General features: G+C 42.4%; 1 protein-coding gene across 4 annotated transcripts in view; it reads right to left on the bottom strand.

The window, feature by feature from the left end:
* UBE4B (ubiquitination factor E4B) overlaps nucleotides 1-22620 on the bottom strand; it is a 119325-nt gene that overhangs the window by 19679 nt on the left and 77026 nt on the right. For all 4 annotated transcript variants that reach the window (XM_087858306.1, XM_045776882.2, XM_045776884.2 and 1 more), the window contains 11 exons: nucleotides 19887-19970; nucleotides 16998-17054; nucleotides 16310-16426; nucleotides 16113-16211; nucleotides 15429-15542; nucleotides 13791-13989; nucleotides 11621-11759; nucleotides 6679-6778; nucleotides 5276-5403; nucleotides 4319-4417; nucleotides 3174-3409 (listed from right to left, as the gene is read on the bottom strand). In XM_087858306.1, coding sequence (XP_087714432.1) covers nucleotides 3174-3409; nucleotides 4319-4417; nucleotides 5276-5403; nucleotides 6679-6778; nucleotides 11621-11759; nucleotides 13791-13989; nucleotides 15429-15542; nucleotides 16113-16211; nucleotides 16310-16426; nucleotides 16998-17054; nucleotides 19887-19970 — 1372 coding nt within the window. The remainder of the gene's footprint in view (nucleotides 1-3173; nucleotides 3410-4318; nucleotides 4418-5275; nucleotides 5404-6678; nucleotides 6779-11620; nucleotides 11760-13790; nucleotides 13990-15428; nucleotides 15543-16112; nucleotides 16212-16309; nucleotides 16427-16997; nucleotides 17055-19886; nucleotides 19971-22620) is intronic.

Below are 22620 nucleotides of genomic sequence, written 5' to 3' on the forward strand. Positions count from 1 at the left end.
TTTAGGCTGTTTTTAGTATTTTCCTTACACTGCCTTACAAATGGTGCTGCAGTGAAGATCATTGTCAACACGCACACACATTTATAATTATCCCCACAGAACAGATTGCGAGAAATTAAGTTTACATGCAAAAGGGTGAGCTGTTTATTTAGCTGCTGTCTCTCAGCCTCCAATCCACCCTTTATACTTGGCTTTGCCGGGCTGGGGCTAGGACTCGGCAAGTTTCCCCTTGCCAGCTGGCCCTCTGTTGAGTTTGCCAATAGGGGGCGCTGCAGGAGAAGTGGAAACTACAGGAGAGCAGGGACTTGGTCCCAAGCGGTCGGCTGGCTGCTCCTGTCAACAATGGCTCTTCCTCCCAGCAGCAGACACTTCCAGTTTCCAGCTCAGTTCCACAGTCGCAGAACTAGTAAGTCTGTGTCCAGCCTCAGAGACACGAGCTGGCCGGTGTCCTTCCTCAGAGACCTAGGTCCCAGCTCTGTCCTGGCCCTCATTCGAGTTGCCAGATTTTACTAACTCCAGCCTCTTCCCTGGGTTCCCCCGGCTCTGGAGACAGATGATGGCTGCTTCCTGAACCTATAATCTGCCTTACGCCAAAGCTCTTATTTGCCTTTCTTTTTTTTTTTTTTTTTTTTTAAGATTTTATTTATGTATTTGACAGAGAGAGAGAGACAGCCAGCAAGAGAGGGAACACAAACGGGGAGTGGGAGAGGAAGAAGCAGGTCCCCAGCAGAGCAGGGAGCCCGATGTGGGGCTCGATCCCAGGACCCCGGGATCGTGGCCTGAGCCAACGGCAGACACTTAACGACTGAGCCACCCAGGCGCCCCCTTATTTGCCTTTCTGTCCTCCAGTATCTATTTGACCAGTTCCTTATAGAGTTGCTCCTTGAACAACACGGGTGTGAACTGCATGGGCCCACTTACACATTTTTTTCAATAAACATATATACAGGACTGTAAATGTATTTTCTCTTTCTTATGATTTTCTTTCTTTTTTTAAAAAAGATTTTATTTTTATTTATTTGAGAGACAGCGAGACAGAGAGAGCACGAGCAGGAGCAGAGGGAGAGGGAGAAGCAGACTCCCCGCTCAGCAGGGAGCCAGATGTAGGGCTCGATCCCAGGACTCCGGGATCATGATCTGAGCTGAAGGCAGACATTTAACCGACTGAGCCACCCAGGTGCCCCTCTTCCTTATCATTTTCTTAATAACATTTTCTTTCCTCTAGCTTATTTTCTCATAAGAATATAGTGGTATGATACACATAACATACAAAAGATGTGTTAATTGTTTATGTTACTGATAAGACTTCTGGTCAAGAGTAGGCTGTTAATAATCTGGGGGAGTCAAAAGGTAAAAGTGGGCTTTGGCTGCGTGTGGGGCGTCTCTTAACTCCTACGTTGTTCAAGGGTCAACTGTATTTAAATTCTATTAAGATAACTGGTATATTTCTGTTTTCCTTACTGGACCTTGACTGATACAGAGAATATACACATTTTCGTGGCCGTACTCATGGGCAGCCAGTGTTTCTCCCAAAAGATACAGAGGATATACACATTTAAAGACCAAACTGCCTTCCAAAAATGTTTTACCAATTTACATTCTCATAGGTTCATAGCACGGATTCCGCACACCAGCTACCAGGGAGGTGAAATAGGCACTTGCAGGTTAGTGTAGCTCTCTACAACCACCTTATAAGCACTGGGTGTTCTCATCTTAAAAAATAAATTTAAAAATAAAGAAATGGGTGAAAGGAGATACCTTATTGTTATTTTAAGAAATGTAAAATTATCTTCAACTGAGTCTGATATGTGCAAGACGCTGAATGAGGTTCTGTCCCGTACACATGTAACTCATCATTTGTACCTGAATGGCCCTCTCTACCGGGGAGGGAGGTCCTCCCTACCAGGACTAAGGAATGAAAGAGGACTGCGGAGCTAAGAAGAGGCTTTTTACCCAGGAGTGTTCTCTGCTGTAGCCAAAGTGAAGGAGTTAATACTCTAAGGTGCCTATCCACTTGCTTTAGGTTTAAGAGGGTATCGGTAGGCTGGGAAGAAAAGAAACTCTTTTTTCTTTTCTTTTCTATTTTTTTTTTAAGCAATCTCTATACCCAATGTGGGGCTCGAACTCACAACCCAGAGATTAAGGGTTGCATGCTCTACCAATGGAGTCAGCCAGGCGCCCCAGAGAAACTCTTATTAGATGTTACAAAGCAATGGTGACAAAGGAGAAAGGAGCTAGACGGACTGCCGGAACCCTCAGAAGTAAAGAGAGAGGTGACAGCAGCAAATCCAGATGAACAGGAGCAGGTCCTGGTCAACAGGGAAGGGATGGTTATCACTGATGGCTGTCACACAGATGAGTCCGGCTTCGGTGGCTGCAGTGCACAGCAAGTGGCTGTGCTCATGGACGGCCAGTGTTTCTCCCAAAAGTATGGCAAGTACATTCTACTAAGTGCTAAAGACACATACTGAGTGCCCAGAATGTGCTAGATTCAACACAGGAGAAGACAGACAAGACACACTTCCTTTCCTGCAACATGCAGAAACTGGAAGGAAAATGTGCCATTAGTACAATCCTATGCCTTTGCTGGCAGACAGGTAACAGGTCCCAAGGTAATCAGCTTTATGAAAACACATTTGTAGTTCAAGAGCCAAATTAAGCATAAAAATTCAGAATCCAGTTCTTCCAGAAGTGGAGGACCACCCTGCAGAGTGTCTGACGTGCTCTCTGTCTGCTCACCAGTGTGACCCAGCACCTGGAACGGTGCCTGGCTGTTAGCAGGCACCCGATAAATATGTGTAGATCTAGTGAATGAGAGACGACTCCCTGATATCCAGATTCCATTGATGTGAGTGGGGTTCAAAAATAAACATTTTTAATAAGCTCCTTGTTTTACCCATGCTCTAGAAACTCTGAGTTAGACGACAGATTCATAAAAGTAGCTAGAAGTTCATCTGACTCACAGTGGATCCTGCCGCATCATCAGGGACTAGTGCGCAGAATGGTCAATGGGTCCCACTCTCAGGGAAAGGTGAGCAACAGTACGTGCGCTGCCAGTGATGGCGTTAGTAGCTTCTACTTGTAAGCGGCCATCAGACTATTAGCTACCAGATTTAGAGTAACTCCGTCCACCGGCTTTACGCGACCTTGCCTACCCGATACTCGGAACCTACCTGTATAAAACTTCATCAGCGAAGGGACCAACAATTTGGTGGAGAGAGGATGGTTTTCAATCATTTCAAAAAACTTCTGGGTTCGTGGCTGAACAGCAGGGTTGGTCATGAACATGACTTCTACCAGTTTGGCCACCAAATACGGATTTCGGATGTAGTTCTGGTTACACAACATCACAACGAGGAACATCACAATATCCTGAGTACAGGGCTCATAAAGCACCTGAGGAGAGTATCTGGAGGGAGGCAAGAAGAGCAAGAAATAAAGGTCCCGGAAACTCGAGCTGGGTGGGTGCTGGGGTCTTCAAGCAGGGAACGGGCCAAGAGGTCTAGGAGCCAAGCTACTGAATTCCTTTGAACTTGCTGAGTTTCCAATGACTGTTTACTTTATCACCAGACAGATTTAAAATCTATTGTGTCTGTTGGCTGAAGCATGTTATATTAACTTCTATTATTTTAGGAAATAAACCAAAGCCTCCTTAAATTATGAGGTAAGTTTCATAAAAGAGCTTTGCTACCAGAAAAACTTTAAAAAAATTTTTTTTTAAATTTTATTTTTAAGTAATCTCTATACCCAATGTGGGGCTCAGACTCATAAACCCCGAGATCAAGAGTCACGTGTTCCACTGACTGAGCCAGCCAGGTATCCCTAAAAACTTTTTCTGGTAGTTGTTTTAATTAAAAGAGAAACAAAAACAAAAACAAAACTTCAAACGTCAATTATAAACTCAAACCATTTCTATGTAAGCTTTCTCCAATATTATAATTATATATATATAATTACATATATATATATATAAATATAGATGCAGGTATTTCTGGCTTTTGAATGTTCACTTAGATATTTATAAACTGTTTGCTCCTGTTTCTCAGAAACACACACTCAATTATTAGAAATTCAACTCAATTTTCAGAGAGTACATTCTTATCAGCATTGTTAATCCCGCTTCTGTCTTGAAGATATTATTGGAACTGGCTTGGTGCCATAGTTGGATTTATTTTTCCAGTCTCCAGGCAGCGTTCGGTTACAGCGGTTGCATAAAATTTCAGGCATAAGATGGGGGGCTGCAATATAGTTCATGATACAACGTACACACTAAGTATAAAAACAAACTAGAACCATGTAGTACGTCAAAGGCACTTACTGTACAATAAAAAATAAAAATTCAGCAACATCTTCTACATAAAACTCAGGCAATGCTGCAAATACCTTGGGGACATCTGAGTTTAAAGGCAGTGTTATACTGTCAAAGAGAATAAAAGCGTAAGTTACAAAACAAAATCATGGCACTTGGAAAAAAAACAATAACAGCACCCCGCCCCCAGCCCCAAAAAACCAACCAACCAAACGAACGATAAAACCAAAACCATGGCACCTCAAACTGTAAGGACTATGATATGGCCATTACAAGTAAGTATTTTATTGGGGGAAAAACCTTCTATAACACAAATACAGAAACATACACAAGCCAGGAGACCAGAACCTGAAACGAGCAGGGAAGGATGAAGACAGTGAATGTATTAGGGTGTATAGGAGATGTTTCTCCTTTTATCGATTTTCTGTTAAGGTTAAGGTAGTCAAATAGGAAGGAAACAGGAGGGTCATATTTGGTCATTTTACGCAATTCGAACTGTTTTGTGACAACATATATACTTCAAATAATATTTTCTACTCCTGCAGAGGGCCTTGGGCCAACCTCACCAACATCAGTTGATCCAGAGATCCCGTAGTAACAACAAACTAACAATACCTGGCTGGGTATTTTCCTGGACCCAGTGCTTAAAAGGGCCTAATATCCTGTTATCTCCAGGTTTTAGTTTCCAATTTACAGATTCCCTTTTCTATCAATCTATAGCCAATTTGGAAAAAGGACTAGGTCAAAATTAAACTAATAGGTGCTGACATTCCTTCTTCTTACTCTAATCACTGGGAAAACACATTAATATTACTGATTTTGTAGTCTACACAGGTACAATCTAGAAATTGAAGAATGGTTTGTTGCTAAAGTAACGGTTTGGGTTTTAGCTATCGACTGAAGGACGGTGAACACAACATAGCCTGGGCGAGGAGAGAGGAGGTGAGGAGGAAGGGGCGCACTCACTCGGGATAGGCGGGGTCCAGGATGCGGAGCAGCAGCTGGATGAGAAGGCCATAAAAATTCAGACATCTTCTCAGAAAGCTCTCATCAAGTAAACCAGCGTCAGCACAGGCCTTGCACCGTACCAGTTTCTGTGGAAGGAGGTACACCCCCACCCAGAGATTAGTTGGTAGCCAAGTGCCTGCAGCGATGACTGGCCAGGGAATGAGCCAGGAGCTGGGAATTCAAGGTTCTAGGGTTTTCACCGAGCTTCATCTCTAACTAGCTATAATACACTGGTCACGTCCCAAAAGCTTTCCTTGTTCTGAGAAAAACAAAAGTATGCCACGCAAACCACAGGGTGGAAAGCTGAGCACATAGTTAAGGCTCAAAGAGGTAGTTATTATTGTTACATTTGAATAGCTTGACTGGGGGACAGGGCTGATGGGCATCAGAGATGGCTAGTGGAAAGAAGCCAGACAAATCTGCATCTGAATTCCAGGTCACCACTTATGAGCTTGTCCTGGACAAAATGCTTGTCCACTGAGGGTCCCACACCCGCCTCAGAGGACAGCTGTGAGAAGGAAACCCACGCATGCATGCGCATTGGCACGTCAGTTTAAAGTTTCCAGGCTCCTTCTAACATGTCTGTGGGGTGCTTACGGGGGTCTACAGATGCCAGAAAAGGGCCCCTGGTGTATTTTGCATCTCGAGCAGGTCTAGTCTATTAAATAAAACAAATCTATTTTAACTTGCACCAGAAATCGAAGTTAAAATGTCCACATATCCTCCTACTAATCAACAGAAAGCAGAACCCACTAACATTGTTTTATAATTTATAATTTGAACAAAAACACAAGATAAATGCTTAACTAAGCTGTCTACACTCCCTTGTACAGCCTTTGCCTGGCATCCGTCTTCAGCTGTGTCTCACCGGCTGAAATCTTCCTGTCTACAGTCAGATTCTGTGCAGTGGATCATTTTTAATGACAAATGAAGGAGGAGGGACAAAGGAACAAGGAGGGACAAAGGAACGGGGAGGGTCTTCCCATTGCCACAAATCCATTTGGTCACACAACAAGAAAATGCATGGCTGGCACACTGGGTCACAGGGCCGGGAGGCAGCGGAGGGGGGAGAACCTTGCAGAAGGTTAAGAAAGGCAGGTGATGTCAAACTGAGGACAAGCAAACCAGGAAGAATTCCTTTTGTCACTGGCGTAAGCACCTGCAGGGTCTGTCCTGATTTAAATACTGTATGTAGACCCAGGTGAGATTGTCGACTAGTTTGAAAGTGCCGTGTTTCATCTTCAGGGGAAAGAACAATGAAGGCAAAAGGACACTACGTGGCTCACTCAAAGCACACGTTCTGGCAGGAAAAATCACTACTGTGAGGCTGATCTAGAATGACTCCAATTAACTTTACAAACCTTCAGCTGAGTTTTGCAGCGTTTCAGCATTTCACGGTGTCTTGTTGCCAGTGGGGAATCCTTCCATTGGCTTTCGTTATTTTTCAAATCTTCCACAGTTCTGAAACCAAGGACCAACAGTCAAACACAAGAGGACACGCGGCTCCATCGTATTTATTCATTTTGACCATTTTAATGACTGCCGGATACACACTTCCTCCCACATTTTAGCATCTTTATTTTATTTTTTTTAAAGATTTTATTTATTTATTCGACAGAGATAGAGACAGCCAGCGAGAGAGGGAACACAAGCAGTGGGAGTGGGAGAGGAAGAAGCAGGCTCACAGCGGAGGAGCCTGATGTGGGGCTCGATCCCAGAACGCGGGGATCACGCCCTGAGCCGAAGGCTGATGCTTAACCGCTGTGCCACCCAGGCGCCCCCATTTTAGCATCTTTAAAGTCAGAGTATTTCTTATCATCCATTGGCAGAACTTTTCTTTCTTATTGGTTCCTAATTTAATGAATGTCTTAAAATCGATGGTATTTTAGATTTAGTGAAATATAATAATTTCTTCTGGAAAGAAATGCATTGTTCCCTTATTTTCCTGGGAGGGAGAAAAAGAAGTCCCTCATGAAAATTCAAGGTAGTAACCTTGCCTGGTCAGTTACCCCAAACCAAAGTCTAGTTCAACAATGGCAGTTCCTTTTTCTCTTCTGCAACCGTTCCCTCCGCATGGAATGCTCTTCTCTGAGATTATCTCCGTGGCTGGTTTGCTCCTTCACTTCCTTCGGATGCCCGCCCCAATACCACCTGCCAGTCAGGCCATATGCTGCACACTTTAAAGACTGGCTCACTAAATGCTGTATCAACCCCTCTCTATCAAGACAACGTACAGAAAACTGGAGGTTGGTAAATTTTTTGGAACTACGCTTTCCCAGACTCCCTTGCTGCCAGCGAATCTGCTCATGACCTAGTTTCCATCAAGAGGTGAACCCTCGTTGGAGGCAGACATGAATCCTGGGGAATGGCAGCCACATAGTGTTTCTGGAAGCACAGCGGTGGAGGAGTTCTGCCAGGAGCAGTGACAGAGGCTCTACGGTCAGGATGAACCCTGAAGCAGCTTCCTGCCAGGTCAGGTTCAAAGGTGAACTCTCGGTACGTACCTCACTCCCCAAAACCGATGGCGATCTGACAGACTGATTGCAGCCACTGAGACCACTGCATGGCACCTGTCTCTGCAGCTTATGGGGAGGAGACGGCACTGGAAGATGCTGAGAAGCCCTGAGGGATGGCAGACTGGCCTGAAAGCCCACCTCTAGGGAGCCACACAGGACAGGCTCGTGGAACAATGAGGCAAAGGGCAAGGCAGCCTTGTTCAGCTTCCAAATGGGTGGTCATGACAACAAATGTGGCGACAAATTTGTTTTTCAAACTGCTGTAGATTTCAAAGCACTTGGACTTACTACTTCCCTTCCACATCCCTGGGTCCTTACCATGGAAGGTGACAGAGCTACAGGTTTTATGGGCTGGGACATGAGCATCTTTGGAACATCGTTATTCTACCTACCACATCTGTGGTGAGAGAACATAGGAGTGTGTGTGTGGAATGGATCCTGGAGATGCCTGATCAGCAAGAGTAAACCACGCGAACATCCTTCTAGGACTAAATTCATCGACAAGGTTATACCTACCAGAGATCCTGGATTCAAGATTATCCTGAGCAGCTGGGAGGGGTTTGAAATATGCACCCAGCTAGTGGACTCAAACTTGGAATTCACAGTTACCTATGCTGAGTGAAGATCTGGTATCCCTTGAGAGAATCCAGAGGAAGGAATCTAAAGTTTACGAAGCTGAGAATATTAATATAGATATACCATGTGTGACTGGCTCATTCAACCCCTCCTCTTAAAATATGCCCTCTCAGGGGCGCCTGGGTGGCGCAGTCGTTAAAGCGTCTGCCTTCAGCTCAGGGCGTGATCCTGGCGATCCGGGATCGAGTCCCACATCAGGCTCTTCCGCTGTGAGCCTGCTTCTTCCTCTCCCACTCCCCCTGCTGTGTTCCCTCTCTCGCTGGCTGTCTCTCTGTCACATAAATAAATAAAATCTTTAAAAAAATAAATAAATAAAATAAAATAAAATATGCCCTCTCGTCCCCCATATCCTAGAGGACATCTCTTGTATCACAGCTCTGGAAAGTACACAGGTGAGGGGAACACTGACATCTTTGAGAAGCACAATAGTGACCGTCCACAGTAGGCTGGGAGTGAAAGCATTGATGGTACCATCGAAATGGATCATCCAACGTTAGTAAAAGAGATGGGATCCCAGGGCTCCAACATGAAGAAACAGACAAATTCAAATCACAGTTTGAAACTGTATAAGCCTCTCTCAATAACTGATATTATAAGCTGATAAAATCAGCAGATAGGAGAACAATATGAATAAAAGATGAACAAACCTGACCTAACCGACAAATATGAGACCGTGCAACAAGCAACACCGAAAGCTCATTCTTTTCAGGCCTTTATGGAACATTCACTCATGTACATGTTAGGCTATAAAGCAAATTTCAATACAGTTCAAAGGACACAAATCAGAACATGTCCTCTGACCACAGTGAAATTTAGCTAGGAATCAATAACAAAAGATAAACAGACAAATCCCCCAAGAATCCAGAATTTCAACAACACATTTTTTCAATAACCCACAGGTCAAATAAGAAATAATAAAAATTAGAAAATATTTTGAACTGAAGAGTAAAATGTGACATATCAAAAATGAGGGATGCAGCTAAAACCAGGCTTCGAGGGAAAGAAACAGTCTTAAATGAGTACATAAGGGCTGAAAACGAATGATATAAGTACCAATCTTAACAGGCAATAGAAATATCAACAAAAAAGCAAATTTAAACTAAAAGAAAGTAGAAGGAAATAATGAAGACCCTGCAGACATTAAAATAATAAAAACAAGATATTAAGAACAACTTCAGGCCTAGAAATTTTGAAACTTTAGATGTCATAGAAATACTGACACAAGATGAAATAAAAGTGTAAATAGTCATATATCTAATACTTGAGTAAAACACATAATTAAAAGCTTTTCCATAAAGAAAAAATCTAAGTCCACCTTCATCAATGAATGTTTCCAAACATTTAAGAAAGAAATAACGTTAACTGTTATAGAATAAACTCTTCCAAAGAGAATAAAAAGAAGGAATACTCCCCAACTCGTTCTAAATGGCAAGCATGATACCAAAATCTGAGGAAGACTTAACAAGAAATGAAAGTTAGAAAGTCAATCTGTCTTTTGAACACAGACTCAAAAATCCTAAACACAAGTATTAGTAAACTGAACATCCAATGAGTTATAAAAGCAATAATATAAAAGCTGAGTTTACTCCAGGAATGAAAGACTAGTTTAATATCGGAAAACTAGTTGATGCAGAGGCGCCTGGGTGGCACAGCGGTTGAGCGTCTGCCTTCAGCTCAGGGCCTGATCCCGGCGTTATGGGTTCGAGCCCCACATCAGGCTCCTCTGCTATGAGCCTGCTTCTTCCTCTCCCACTCCCCCTGCTTGTGTTCCCTCTCTTGCTGGCTGTCTCTATCTCTGTCGAATAAATAAATAAAATCTTTAAAAAAAAAAAAAAAGAAAACTAGTTGATGTAAAAAAGAATATAAAAAACTAGTTGGTGTAATTCAACCACATTAACAGAATAGAGGAGAAAAAAATTTCTGCTCTCTCTAACAGCTACGGAAAAAGCATATAACAAAATGCAACTTCTTTTAGGAATAAAACATTTTAAAATACTAGAAATAATGGGAAATGTTCTTCATCTGGTAATAGAAGATATAAAAAACAACTTTCCCCTATTGAATTGGAACAACAGAAAAATTTCAAGAAAGCTGCCTCTATTCCAGATTGCAGAAATTATAGCCAGCATATTAAGGCACAGAAAAAAAAGTATAAGAAAACTGACATCATTTACCAACAACATGAATATGTCTAGCAAGAAAATCTTAAAGCATCTACAGAGTAACTACTGGCATTAAGAGGTGATCAGCAAGATAAATACCCAGAGATATAGAGTTAAGGATGCAGATACGACATACTTTTTCTCATAGCCAGACATGTACATAGGTCCTGGACCAAATGCAGTGGCCACACTATTATTATTCCAGAGGACCTGTTCAAAATGTGTTTGCTTCCTGTTCCCGTGACTTGTTTATTTGGAGGTGCTGGTACATGGGGGGAAAATGCTTAGATTAAGAAACACAACAACGGGGGCGCCTGGGTGGCACAGCGGTTAGGCGTCTGCCTTCGGCTCAGGGCGTGATCCCAGCGTTATGGGATCGAGCCCCACATCAGGCTCCTCCGCTATGAGCCTGCTTCTTCCTCTCCCACTCCCCCTGCTTGTGTTCCCTCTCTCGCTGGCTGTCTCTATCTCTGTCGAATAAATAAAAATCTTTAAAAAAAAAAAAAAAAAGAAACACAACAACGGTGCTAATGAATTGGAAACTGAGGTGCTATCTGGCCATTCTGGGTTCTTTATGTCACAGGACAACATGCAAAAAAGGGAATGCCATGGTGGCAGAACTTAATGATCTCGTTTATCAAGGGAAACTAGAGTTACTGTTTCAGAGTCCAGGGAAGAAGGAGGAAGTCTGGAACCCAGGAGATCCTTTAAAGGGCCTCCTGGTCAATACCATGCTCAGTGAAAAAAGTGAATGGAAGTCTAGTAACCACATACCGAGGGCTGAGAACTCTCAGAAACCAAGGTCAGGTTACTCCGCCACATAAAGAACTCGGGTCAACTGAGGACCGTGGACATGGAAGCAGAAGCAGATGGTTCACTGTAACACATTTACTCCCCGCCTTCAAATCCACTGGTCACACTGGGACTGCGTGTTTTGTGAGAACAAGCGGTACCTCAGGCAATCCCGGGACATGGAGTCACGCACATACCTATTGAGCTCCCGGATGGCCCGGAGTCTGCGGATGTAGCGACGGCAGCTTGGCAGAATGGAGAGGTGGTGGGCGTGCAGGGTAAGAAAAAAGCATTCTGTAGGGAATTTCGGCTCAGAAAATGGAGGCTGATCTCCATCTAGGAAAAATAACATGACTCCCTAAATAAAGTCTCGAACAAGACTAAATCAGGGGAAAAGCACAATTAAGACAGAATTACACTTGAATTTTCAAGAAGTTTACAGATGGTTCTTAAAAAACACTGACTAGTTATAAGCAGCACAGAATTCCTACGAGCTCCATTTAATAACTAGGTCTTCTGCCCCATCTGACTAAATGTTTGTGTGGACGTAATCAACAATCTGTCGTTATGTGCCTTCCTGATGTATTTTATATAACCAGTCCTATAACTCAACACAGGTCATGAAATGTCACCTTGAAACTCAAAACGTTATTAGACTATGTTAATAATCTACAGATTCCATAGCCATTTCCCTACTGTGGGCATGTCTGTCATTTCTAATTTTTCTCTATTATAAATAGTGCTTAGAAGACCTATGTATGAAATATTACTCCCTCACCTCCCCCCTGGAATTGGGAGTCTATTCTAAAATGTAAAATTATTGAGAATGACAGTGTTATAATTTTTGGTATAAATCAGAATTCATTAAATAAATTGATTAAATGCCATCTATTTCTTCACAAACTTACATTCTATCTTATCACTTTGTTTTTGGATTATCTATCTATTTACTTATTTATTTATTTTTAAAGATTTTATTTTTAAGTAATCTCCACACCCAACGTGAGGCTCAAACTCACAACCCTGAGATCAAGAGTCACAAGCCCCACTGACTGAGACAACCAGGTGCCCCCGTTTTCCTATAATTTACAGATATACAACAATAGCCTGAATTTCTTTCAATATGTATCTAATTCGTATTAGTATGTATATTTTTCCAACAAATATATTTTATTTTCTATGATATATACTGCTTACCTTTTTCCCCCCAAAACAAAACTATCTTTCAGTAGAATTTAATTTGGGCTTTATACATAACAGTTCTACATTTTGAAAGGCATGATTCTATCCAACATATGACACATATTTTGCCCCATTTTTAAATTTTACATACTCATTTTGTCTCACTCTACAAAAAGTATATTTATGTATTAAGATACTCTATATCCATATTGTCTCTGATGATATGCTTCATTTCTTTCACCATTATAAATTTGTTTCCTTCAGGGTGGGTCAAATCCTCTGTTTGCTTTTTTCATGTTTTATTTTTATTATATATATGTATATATAAATAAAAGAACATATATAAGGAATACATATATAAAGAATAAATAATATATATAAAGAATATATAAAGATTATATATATAAAGAATATATAAAGATTATATGTATAAAGAATATATATACATGAATATATTTTTTAAAATGTTTAACCCTTTGATTCTTCTGGAATTTACTACTCCATGATATGATTCCAAGATGATACCAGCAATCACTCACTCAAAATGACACTAGTCAAATACTAACTTTATTGTTCATCAGATACTTAGTTCTTATTAAAGTTTACATGTTTCTCTGTAATGTGTGCATGCATCCGATCATGACGCTGCCAGGTAGGCATGGAATCTCTATCCTGTTCCATGAACGACTTTATAATATTAAGAAATACATGCCATACGGTTTTGACGCCTGTCAATAACATGTTCTATAACACAGAAAGGAAAAAGATCAACAATTGTAACACCGTTAAAATATTCATATTTTAATACCAACAATGAATCAAGATCTATGAAATATGTCATGAGAACTTTAATTGGTATATATAAAATCTATATCATAATTAAGTCTCTGCTATCATTTTTATTATATTTCTTTTTCTTCCTTTTTTTTTTTTTTTGGTTTTACTCTGCATAGTGTATTTCCTTCCACTTGTTCTATGTACATGTACCTATTTGACTTTGGCTAAACCAAATAAGAACATTTTACTGCGCTGTTTAGTGTGTATCTCTGGCTTATAAATTCATTTTCTGAGGAGAAAATAATAATTTGTGAGGAATCACTGGCATCCAAATAAAATAAGTTTACAGAAAGTTTTTAAATAAAAGGGCTGCGTTTTGATGACCTCACAATGAACAACGTCACTCACAAAGTTCAGCCAGCCAGTCGTTCACGTCCTCCATCGTCGCGTTCACTCTCGTCTCGTCATTAGGAAGAGTAATCCGACACCTGGGGTGGAATATATACGTGGGATCCACTGTCTCTAACTTGATCTTTGTACTTAGCTGCTGCAGCACCCAAAGGAAATTCAGCATGAATCCGTCTGTAGATACCAATCTGTCATCTGTCTGTGGAAGATGAAAAAAAGGTACTTAAAATAATGATCTAAATGGAAATTCTGGCATGACTTTGTAAGAAAGGAAACCAGACATTCGTCCCAAAGTCAGTGAGAGGACATACACGTCACCGTCGTCGTTTTATCAGGAGGCGCTCTCTGTGGAGTATTAATCCTATGGGAAGCGTTTTACAGGCACTGAACCTTCAGAAGAGCCCTTGGAAGTCAGTGACACTGTCATTCACATTTTACAGAAGGGGAAACGAAGGCTCAGGGAGTTAAGTGACTCGCCCAAGATCTTCAAAATTAAGTAAGTAGAAACACAATAAATGTTGCTTCCTTTCTTTATTTCCCCTCAAGAGCACCAAAACCCTAGTTTCACTCAGCACGATATGACTAACAGTTTCTCTGGCTGACATCATTAGCGAAGTCCTGTATTAATAACATAACAATTACAATAATGGTAGTTAACACCAGTTGTGTGTCCACGGTGCACCAGGCACTGTTCTAACAGCTTTATGGATAATAAGCCACAGTCGGGAACCATTATTACCCACATTTAGCACTTAGGAAACTGAGGCACAGAGAAATAAATGTCAATAAATGTCAAGTACTAACGGTGGGACCACAGCAGGAAACCCAGGCAGTCTCATGCAGGCCCACACTCTTCTCGATACCTTTTTTCTTCCTCTTAGTAGAAACGTCACATCATTCATTCATTACTTATTAGTAATATAGGAAAGATGCCCTTTTAACTTCTCTATCCTTGCAAGGCAGTCCAGGCCACCAGGCTCCTCACCAGATCTGATACACTAATAACCTCTTAACTGGTCTCCTCGGGTCTGTTTCTGTCCCTCCTCCTACTTTCGTCCATTTTCCACACAGCACATTTGGTGGTTTCCTTCCTGCAAAACCCCCAGGGGTGTCCTATTACAGCTCTTACGGCGTCGGCCCCAGCCTGATGGAGCCTCTGCCCGCCCCGCTAGCCATGACCCGCCATTCTCCTCCCTGTACAGTTTTCCCCAGCCACTGAAGTCTGCATGTGGGGCTTGTTCCAAAGCTAGATCATTCCCACCTTGGTGCCTTACACGTGTCTAGAAAAGTCATTACCCAGTCTTGTAATGGCTGACTTTCACATCGGTCTGGTCTCTGACCAAACATCACCTCCTTAAAGGTGTCTTCCCTACCACTTGATCGAAACTCGCCCCCAAGGTTACTCTCATTTCCGCCTTGCTTTATTTGCTTCACAGATTCTACAACTGCCTGAAATAATACGTTTATATGCCGCCTCACTTAGCCTATGGAACAGAAGCTGCACAGAGGTAAGAAGTTTTTCTATCCGGCTCAACACCGTGTCTCCATTTCCTAGAACGATGGCTGGCAGGTACTGAGTGTAGACAAATGAGATGAATGAATTTAGCGAATCAGTAAAGTGGTCTTTAGGAATCTTACCTGCATCTGTGCTTTCTTCATATTGGCATTGACGACAGCTGCCATGTAACTGAGAGCAGCCTCACGGGTCTCACCGTTTAAAAGAATACTATGCAGAATCTTGAAAAGCTCTTGCTGGAATTTATTTTAGAAAGGAAGAAAAAAAATGAAGACTTGACTTTAAAAATGATTCCTTTCGACTTCAAGAACAGCTGGGCTTCATCCCCCTTTCTCTCCTCTCCTTCTGCTCATTTTAACAGAACCTGACTACAAGAGGAACACAAGCGTCCAAATTCAACGGTGTCAAGACAATTCGCATGACAGCAGATGGTGTTGGAGGCAAGTAGTTATCATTCTAATAAAATGGCCTTTGCTACTGCCTTTTCGGGACAGGATCAGACTTACCTTAATCATGCCATCATTAGTCTCTAACTTTGCTGCCAAAAAGTCTCAGAACTGAAGACATACCAATCTACACTTGAGACACATGAGCCACCGAGGAGCACGTGCAAACTAACAGCGCTCGCTCACGCTCGTGTTTTAAAGGCCTACGAGCAGCCTGGAGAGCGAGCACGGCCACTAACCTCAGAACCAGTCCCCAGTGATCCCACATACCACCGTTGTGGCAGTGATTACTCAAGACACAGATTACCTATATCCAGCCTCTCTCTTACTCGTCCTTTGAATTCGTTTTCCAACACCTACCCTTCCCAGCTCCAAGTAATGCTGCAGTGATTGGCTGACCACGCGAGTGTTTTCCAGGGTAATGGCAGGCCCTGAGAAATATTTTTCAACCACTTTAGCCTGCGAAGAGAAGGGGAAAATTCCATCGATATATAATGTACATTTAGGAACGAATCTGAACACTAGAGCAGCAAAGTACAAATGGACACTGTACTTACATCATCTTCTGCAAAGACCGAGAAGCTAAAGAAAGCCCCCAAATAGGAGAGTCTCTGCAGCTCCCTCCCAGAGCCAGGGCTTAAGGATTTAGGCAACCACAACGGCAAAGAAGCCACCTACGCAGAAAAATGGAAGAGGCAAGTCAAGCTGCTGAGTCAGCAAGTGAGGGGAAAATGTAATGCACAGAGTTCTCAGCAGCCGACCTGTTCAGCTGGGGCTCAGCCACCAGTACAACGGCTGACAGTTATCGCACAAAAACCCAAAGCTCACGAACGTGCTAGGATCCCCGCTGGTATTTTCTCATCTCAGATGGAGGCGCAAAAGCCTCCATCTCCGCCACATTTTCACAAGATAGTCTTTTGATTTTTATGTTTCGAGAAGTTCTTTGATAGAGTTCAGACAAACTCTTTTTACACTATCAAAGGCCTCAAGTAAATTTTTCCATAGGGCGTGTTTTCCTACTTGCACAATACTTATACAAAAATCATGGAAGAAAATAAATAGCTTCATCCCAAGCAATAACATACAGGGTTAACCAATTTAACTACTGAGAGTCACCCAGACGTGTAACCTACATCTAATCTAATGTCCTCTAAGAGATGTTTTTTTCACATAATGTCACTTAAGGGATATCTTCCGAGTTACAAGTCCACTGAGTATGCGCAAGTCCACCAGGGAGGCACTCACCAAATTGCACACAGGGTGTGTCTTCCCAAACTTGGTTTCACAAAGCTCACCTAAAGCCTAGAAATAAGATCAGAAAGTGTCACTTAAAAAAAAAAAAAGATTTTATTTATTTATTTGAGACAGAGAGAACGAGCAGGGGGAGGGGCAGAAGGAGAGAGAGAAACAGACTCCTCGCTGAGTGGGGAGCCTAACATGGGCTTGATTCCAGGAACCCAAGATCATGACCTGAGCTGAAGGCACTTGCTTCACCGACTGAGCCACCCAGGTGCCCCGCAGAAAGTGTCATTTAAATGTATTCCATCTTAAACTGATTGCCATGAGTAATATCAAGGAATAGCTCTAAAGCTGTTATAGATATATCCTCATTCCTTCCGAGACAATGAGTTCCACTGTTTTTCTGATGAGTAGCTAATACCTGCACATTGTAAAATAATTTCACATGAAACAGAAATACAAAATGAAACTAAGAATCACTCAAAAACTTTACCCTGATAACCTCTATTGATATCTCAGGTAACAGCTTTCTAGCCATATTTTTGTGCCTATACACACTGAAATAAATGTGTATGTATGTATATATATATTTTAAGATTTTATTTATTTATTTGAGAGAACGCACGAGTGAGAGAGCAGAAGAAGTGGGAGAGGGACAGGGAGAAGCAGGCGATCCCAGGACCCTGGAATCATGACCTGAGCTGAAGGCAGTTGCTTAACCAACTGAGCCACCCATAAATGTGAGTATTTTTACAAAAAATGATTTTTTTCACTTAACATCTTTCCATGTCAAAAAAAAGCTATGCTTCATAAACTTGAGATGGCTACTCTTGCCAGTGCTGAACAGGACTTTAAATCATTACAGTCTAATAAGCTACCAAATTCAGAACATATTTAAAAGCATTACTTGGTTTCAAGATCTCAGATATTTTTGAGAACTCCAACATTTTCCTTTGGAGCTGCAATCATTCTCACATTAGAGAATCAGGAAAAGTAGGTTTTAGGGACATAAACACAGCTTAACACAGCCGGCGTGTTCCAGTCGAACACTATTTTAACACTGAACTTCATTTTCTGTGATTTGAACGTAGCTACCAAAGCTCCCAAGCCGGCCGGCGGAAGCTGCTTCTGAGTCAATGCACGTAGGCTCTGACAGGTCTCGGAGGTGCCGCTGAGAAGGAAGAGTTCTCCCTGCACAGGGCAGGGGTTCCCAAACGGTACCACACGTTAGGAAACACCCAACGCCAGGCCCCATCCTCACCATACCCGCGACCAGCAGAATCACAATGTGTGGGAGCCAGGCATCAGGTGTTTTTAAAGATCCCCAGGTGATTCCAGGGTACAGCAATGTTGGGAGGCACGGAGCCAGAGAACAATCGCGATTGTTTCTGATTCCAGCTCTGGTGGTCTTCCTCTTCCTGCTCCCATTGTCCTTCCTCACACCGCACTCTCTCGGCCGTACAAGCAGCAATAATGGTATAAAATAAAGCTATTGTCTGTCGTAACGGAGGCCTTTGTCTTTTGACCAAGAAGAACATTTTGTTGCTATCTGACACTGAAAGCTCCTCACTGAAACGTCGAGCCAGTTCAGATCACAACAGAAACGCTAACAATTCTGTGAGGGAACATTTACATCATCCGCTGAGAATGAATGTGCACTCGAATATTTCATCACTGGACTCAAACAATCAGATGGTTTCACTTCCTTTTATCTGGCACAGACAGAATAATGCATAAAGATTAACAGAATTTTATCAGAAACCCGAACGGCATGGGCAGTAGGAAGAGTCCTGACATAATCCATTCAAAGTTATTTTTAAAAGTAAGAATTCCCATTTCGCATGCTAATTTCCCCAGCACTATCTTCACCTCTGAGCTCCATTTTGAGTGATTAAACTGGAGACATGCACCGTTCATGTAACCCATGTTGGCATTTATCATGGTGTGATTATCTGCGCTGTTGCAGACTTGAGTTTTGCAGTGGGTCAGGAGCAAGTCGTAGAGAGGTGCCCCAGTGTCTGGCACGGAAGAGGTCCTCGGTGAGTACTGACTTAATGCTAAGGTGTAATTAAGTCAGTAGAATGAGTACAAGGAACAACTATAGTCAAAAGATCGATTTAACCAGGACCTCAAGTTATACGATTGTATTTATTCACAGAGTTAGCGAATTTCGTATTTTGATATCTTTCCCTTCATATCCTAGAGTGAAAAATATTTAGTCATACGTCAAAGTATTTTTCTCCTCAAATTTCCAAGAAGCCAATTCGGAAACAAAAGGGCCCTTTCTTTTCTTTCTGGTTCCAGTGTGTTCACAGCAGTCAAGGCCCTTCGTGAGAGTCTAGGGGATAAAGTCTGCCCACAACTGATGCTTGCTGTAGGTGCCTGAAGGAGCTAAGCAGGTCTGTTTCCCACAGCAAGCTTGAAGGAAACGGGGAAGGGGAATGAGAAAACTACTCCGAGGTTTTGCTGTAGAAAGTCACTGCGTAAAGCTGGATTACTTTTCCTAGTACAACGCTTCCTTTTTACTTGCATCTGTAATAGCTCCTTTGTTAAAAAAATAAATAACAAATTTCATTCCAAGTACGGTATGCCAGTTGCCAGGAGGATCAGAAGGATGCCACCAAGAGTCACGGTTTTGGTAAGCTACACGGTCACACTTCAGCGCCCGCGTCACTGACTCCTGCCTAGGGCTCGCACGCGCGGACTGCGTCCCGGGCTGCCACCTCCCTCGCTTCGCTCGTGCAGCTCACTGCCCACCACACTGCGTGGCCAACACAATGCTTTCAGGTTTTAAGTGTGAAAACAAGGTTGGTCACCTGGAAGAAAAGTGCATGTTAACATCGTCTGCAAGTAAGCGTCTACGGAATGGCTTAAACAAAAAGAACAAAGGTTTACCATGAGGGGGTACTTAAAGTAGTCACTATCGAGGGAGCACTCTTTGGCAGCGAGAGCCAGGCCTTGTAAAATGGGGATAAAGATCTGTAAGAAAAAAGAAAATCGGAAACATGAGTTTAGGAAAACTTAAGAACGGGAGGCATGTTAAAATAAAGTGCTGAATCTGAATTTCTAAGCAGTTCCACCTTCCCCCAGGAAAAGCTGTTTTGTTCATAAAGGAGTCTAGTATCCGGCCACGGAGTGCGGCTCTGTCCTCCGACGAGACTCACCATAAGGGAATACAGCTGAATTTTCCAGAGGTAACAGGATCTGGTGGGCCCTAATTCTCTGGCAGGACTCCGAGTGACTCCATAAAACTCACAGTTTTGAGCCCGCTACAGGAGTCCCCAGGGGTCCTCGTGCTAGGCAACTACGTTCTCTACATCGCGACAGTGAGTAAGTTTCTGATGACCAAGCACCTACAACCTGTAAAGAAACTGGACTAAACGTTCCACTATTTTCTCAACTCTCAGTATTTTAAAAAAGTCTTCATAGCCACTCTCTCACCTCCATCTCATTCTTTCAGTCCTTCCCTGTTTATTTGGAAGAGAACAAAAAAAACCCACCAGCAATGGGTATTATCATTACGTTAACTTTAATTACATAGAGCAGACAGCTGGTAAATGTGGACTATGCAAAAGAAAACTTGACTAGAATGACCGACCTCCATTCCGGGTACGATGAACACACTAACACGACGCTGGAGCTCGAGGACGCCCGCGTCTGTTTCTACAAGTTTACCATCAACACCAGGGCATGCTGTCACCGAACGAGATCTGCTCAGCACAGCTCAGCTACAAATGTCCCAGTGCACTCACTGACCGACTCGTTGAGGGAGTTGGTTGAGATTCAAGACTAATCACATTCAGTAGACGATGGTATAAACAACAGCTGACAATCCGAATGTCAGCAAGCTGAAACGGGAGTGCTCTAGAAAGCTGCTAGAAAATCTGAAAAATTCCCTTTCTGACTAATTTCATCCCATTGTATTGAGCAGCTTGGTCATTTAAGGAGCACAGGATTTTTTTAAAAAGGTGCCCTGGATTATAAAGTTGCCTGTGGAGTGTCTTGAGATAACAAGACAGCTCGGGGAGAGATCACTCCAGTTTTTGCAACTCAGACCAACAGGGTGGAGTAACGTGTTGCAGACGCTAGCTAAAAATGGACAGGGAAAGCTCACGTGCGGGGGTGGGGGAGTGACAACATTACAATCGAGAAAAACAAAATAAATTTCTCAACTGGTCGTCTAGAATAATCTCAACATTTTCTTCCAGAATGCTATAAAGAAAACATCTTTATGTTTTCTAGTAGACTTACCCTCTTTTGCAGGTAGGATTTAATTTATGATAGACAAGGTATTACTAGCTATAATATTTTTCAAATAGTCAAGCATTGTAATACTTGTGTGACTTACATATTTTTTTAAAAGACTTTACTTATTTATTTGAAACAGAGAGAGAACGAGCAGGGGGTAGGGGCAGAGGGAGAGGGAGAAGCAGACTCCTTGCTGAGCAGGGAGCCAGACGCAGGGCTCGATCCCCGGACCCTGAGATCATGACCTGAGCTGAATGCAGATGCTTAACCAACTGAGCCACCCAGGCGCCCCTATTTGGGTGACACGTATTTTAAATGATTCTATTGTTTTCAAATGAATACCTTCAAGCAATGACCAAAAAAATACAAGTATTCATCTCCGATCCTAAATTCTAGCTGTTATTATTTATTTATCTGCGAATATCTCAAACATTAAAAGGAGACTGAAGTTTCAGTCAAAAGATTTAAATAATTCAAATCTGCCAAACTCTTCAGACAAAAAAGTGAAGTGCTGTTTTCCATTCATTCGTCATTTCTCTCTAGAAAAAACACATGGTAACATGAAGATGGAGTGTTCAGGACCGAGTGGCAGAAAAGGCACCAGAATGCTATGATTAAAAAGAAATAGTGGGGGGCACCTGGGTGGTTTAGTTGGTGAAGCGTCCAACTCTGATTTTGGCTCAGGGCATGATCTCAGGGTTGCGTGATTGAGCCCCACGTCGGACTCCACACGCTGCGCGGAGCCTGCTTAAGAGTCTCTTTGCCCCTCCCCGCATTTCTCCCTCTCTGTCTCTGTCCCTAGGGAGAAAAAAAAAAAAAGAACTAGTGGGTGCACAACACTGTGAATATACTAAATGCCACTGTATTGGTTCATTTTATGTTATGTGGATTTCACCTCAATTTAAAAAAAAAAGAGGTTACTTCATAACGTCTGTGCTTCTTCATGAAAAAGACAGACTAACACAGCCCTTTCCGCTGATCGCCGGGCTGATCTCACAGAGCTAAAGCTACTCCGGGGTGCTCAAATGCTATCTTGTAAAACAGGAAAAGTGTTCTCACTTTTTTTTTAAAGATTTTATTTTTTAAGTTCTTTCCCACTCAATGTGGGGCCCGAATGCACAACCCCAAGATCAAGAGTCACACGCTCCACCAACTGAGCCAGCTGGGCACCCCGGGAAAATATTCTAATTAATGTACATCATATACACAACAGAGGGCACCACTTAAACCTTCCATGATGGTTACTTATTCTTTTTTTTTTTTTTTAAGTAGGCTCCATGCTCAGCGTGGAGCCCGACATGGGGCTTGATCCCACGACCCTGAGATCAAGCCGTGAGCCGAGATCCAGTCAGACGCTTAACTGACTGAGCCACCCAGGCGC

Source organism: Ursus americanus, chromosome 33 (genome assembly GCF_024610735.1).
Source record: "Ursus americanus isolate L20-20 chromosome 33, mUrsAme1.1.p, whole genome shotgun sequence".
NCBI lineage: Eukaryota > Metazoa > Chordata > Mammalia > Carnivora > Ursidae > Ursus > Ursus americanus.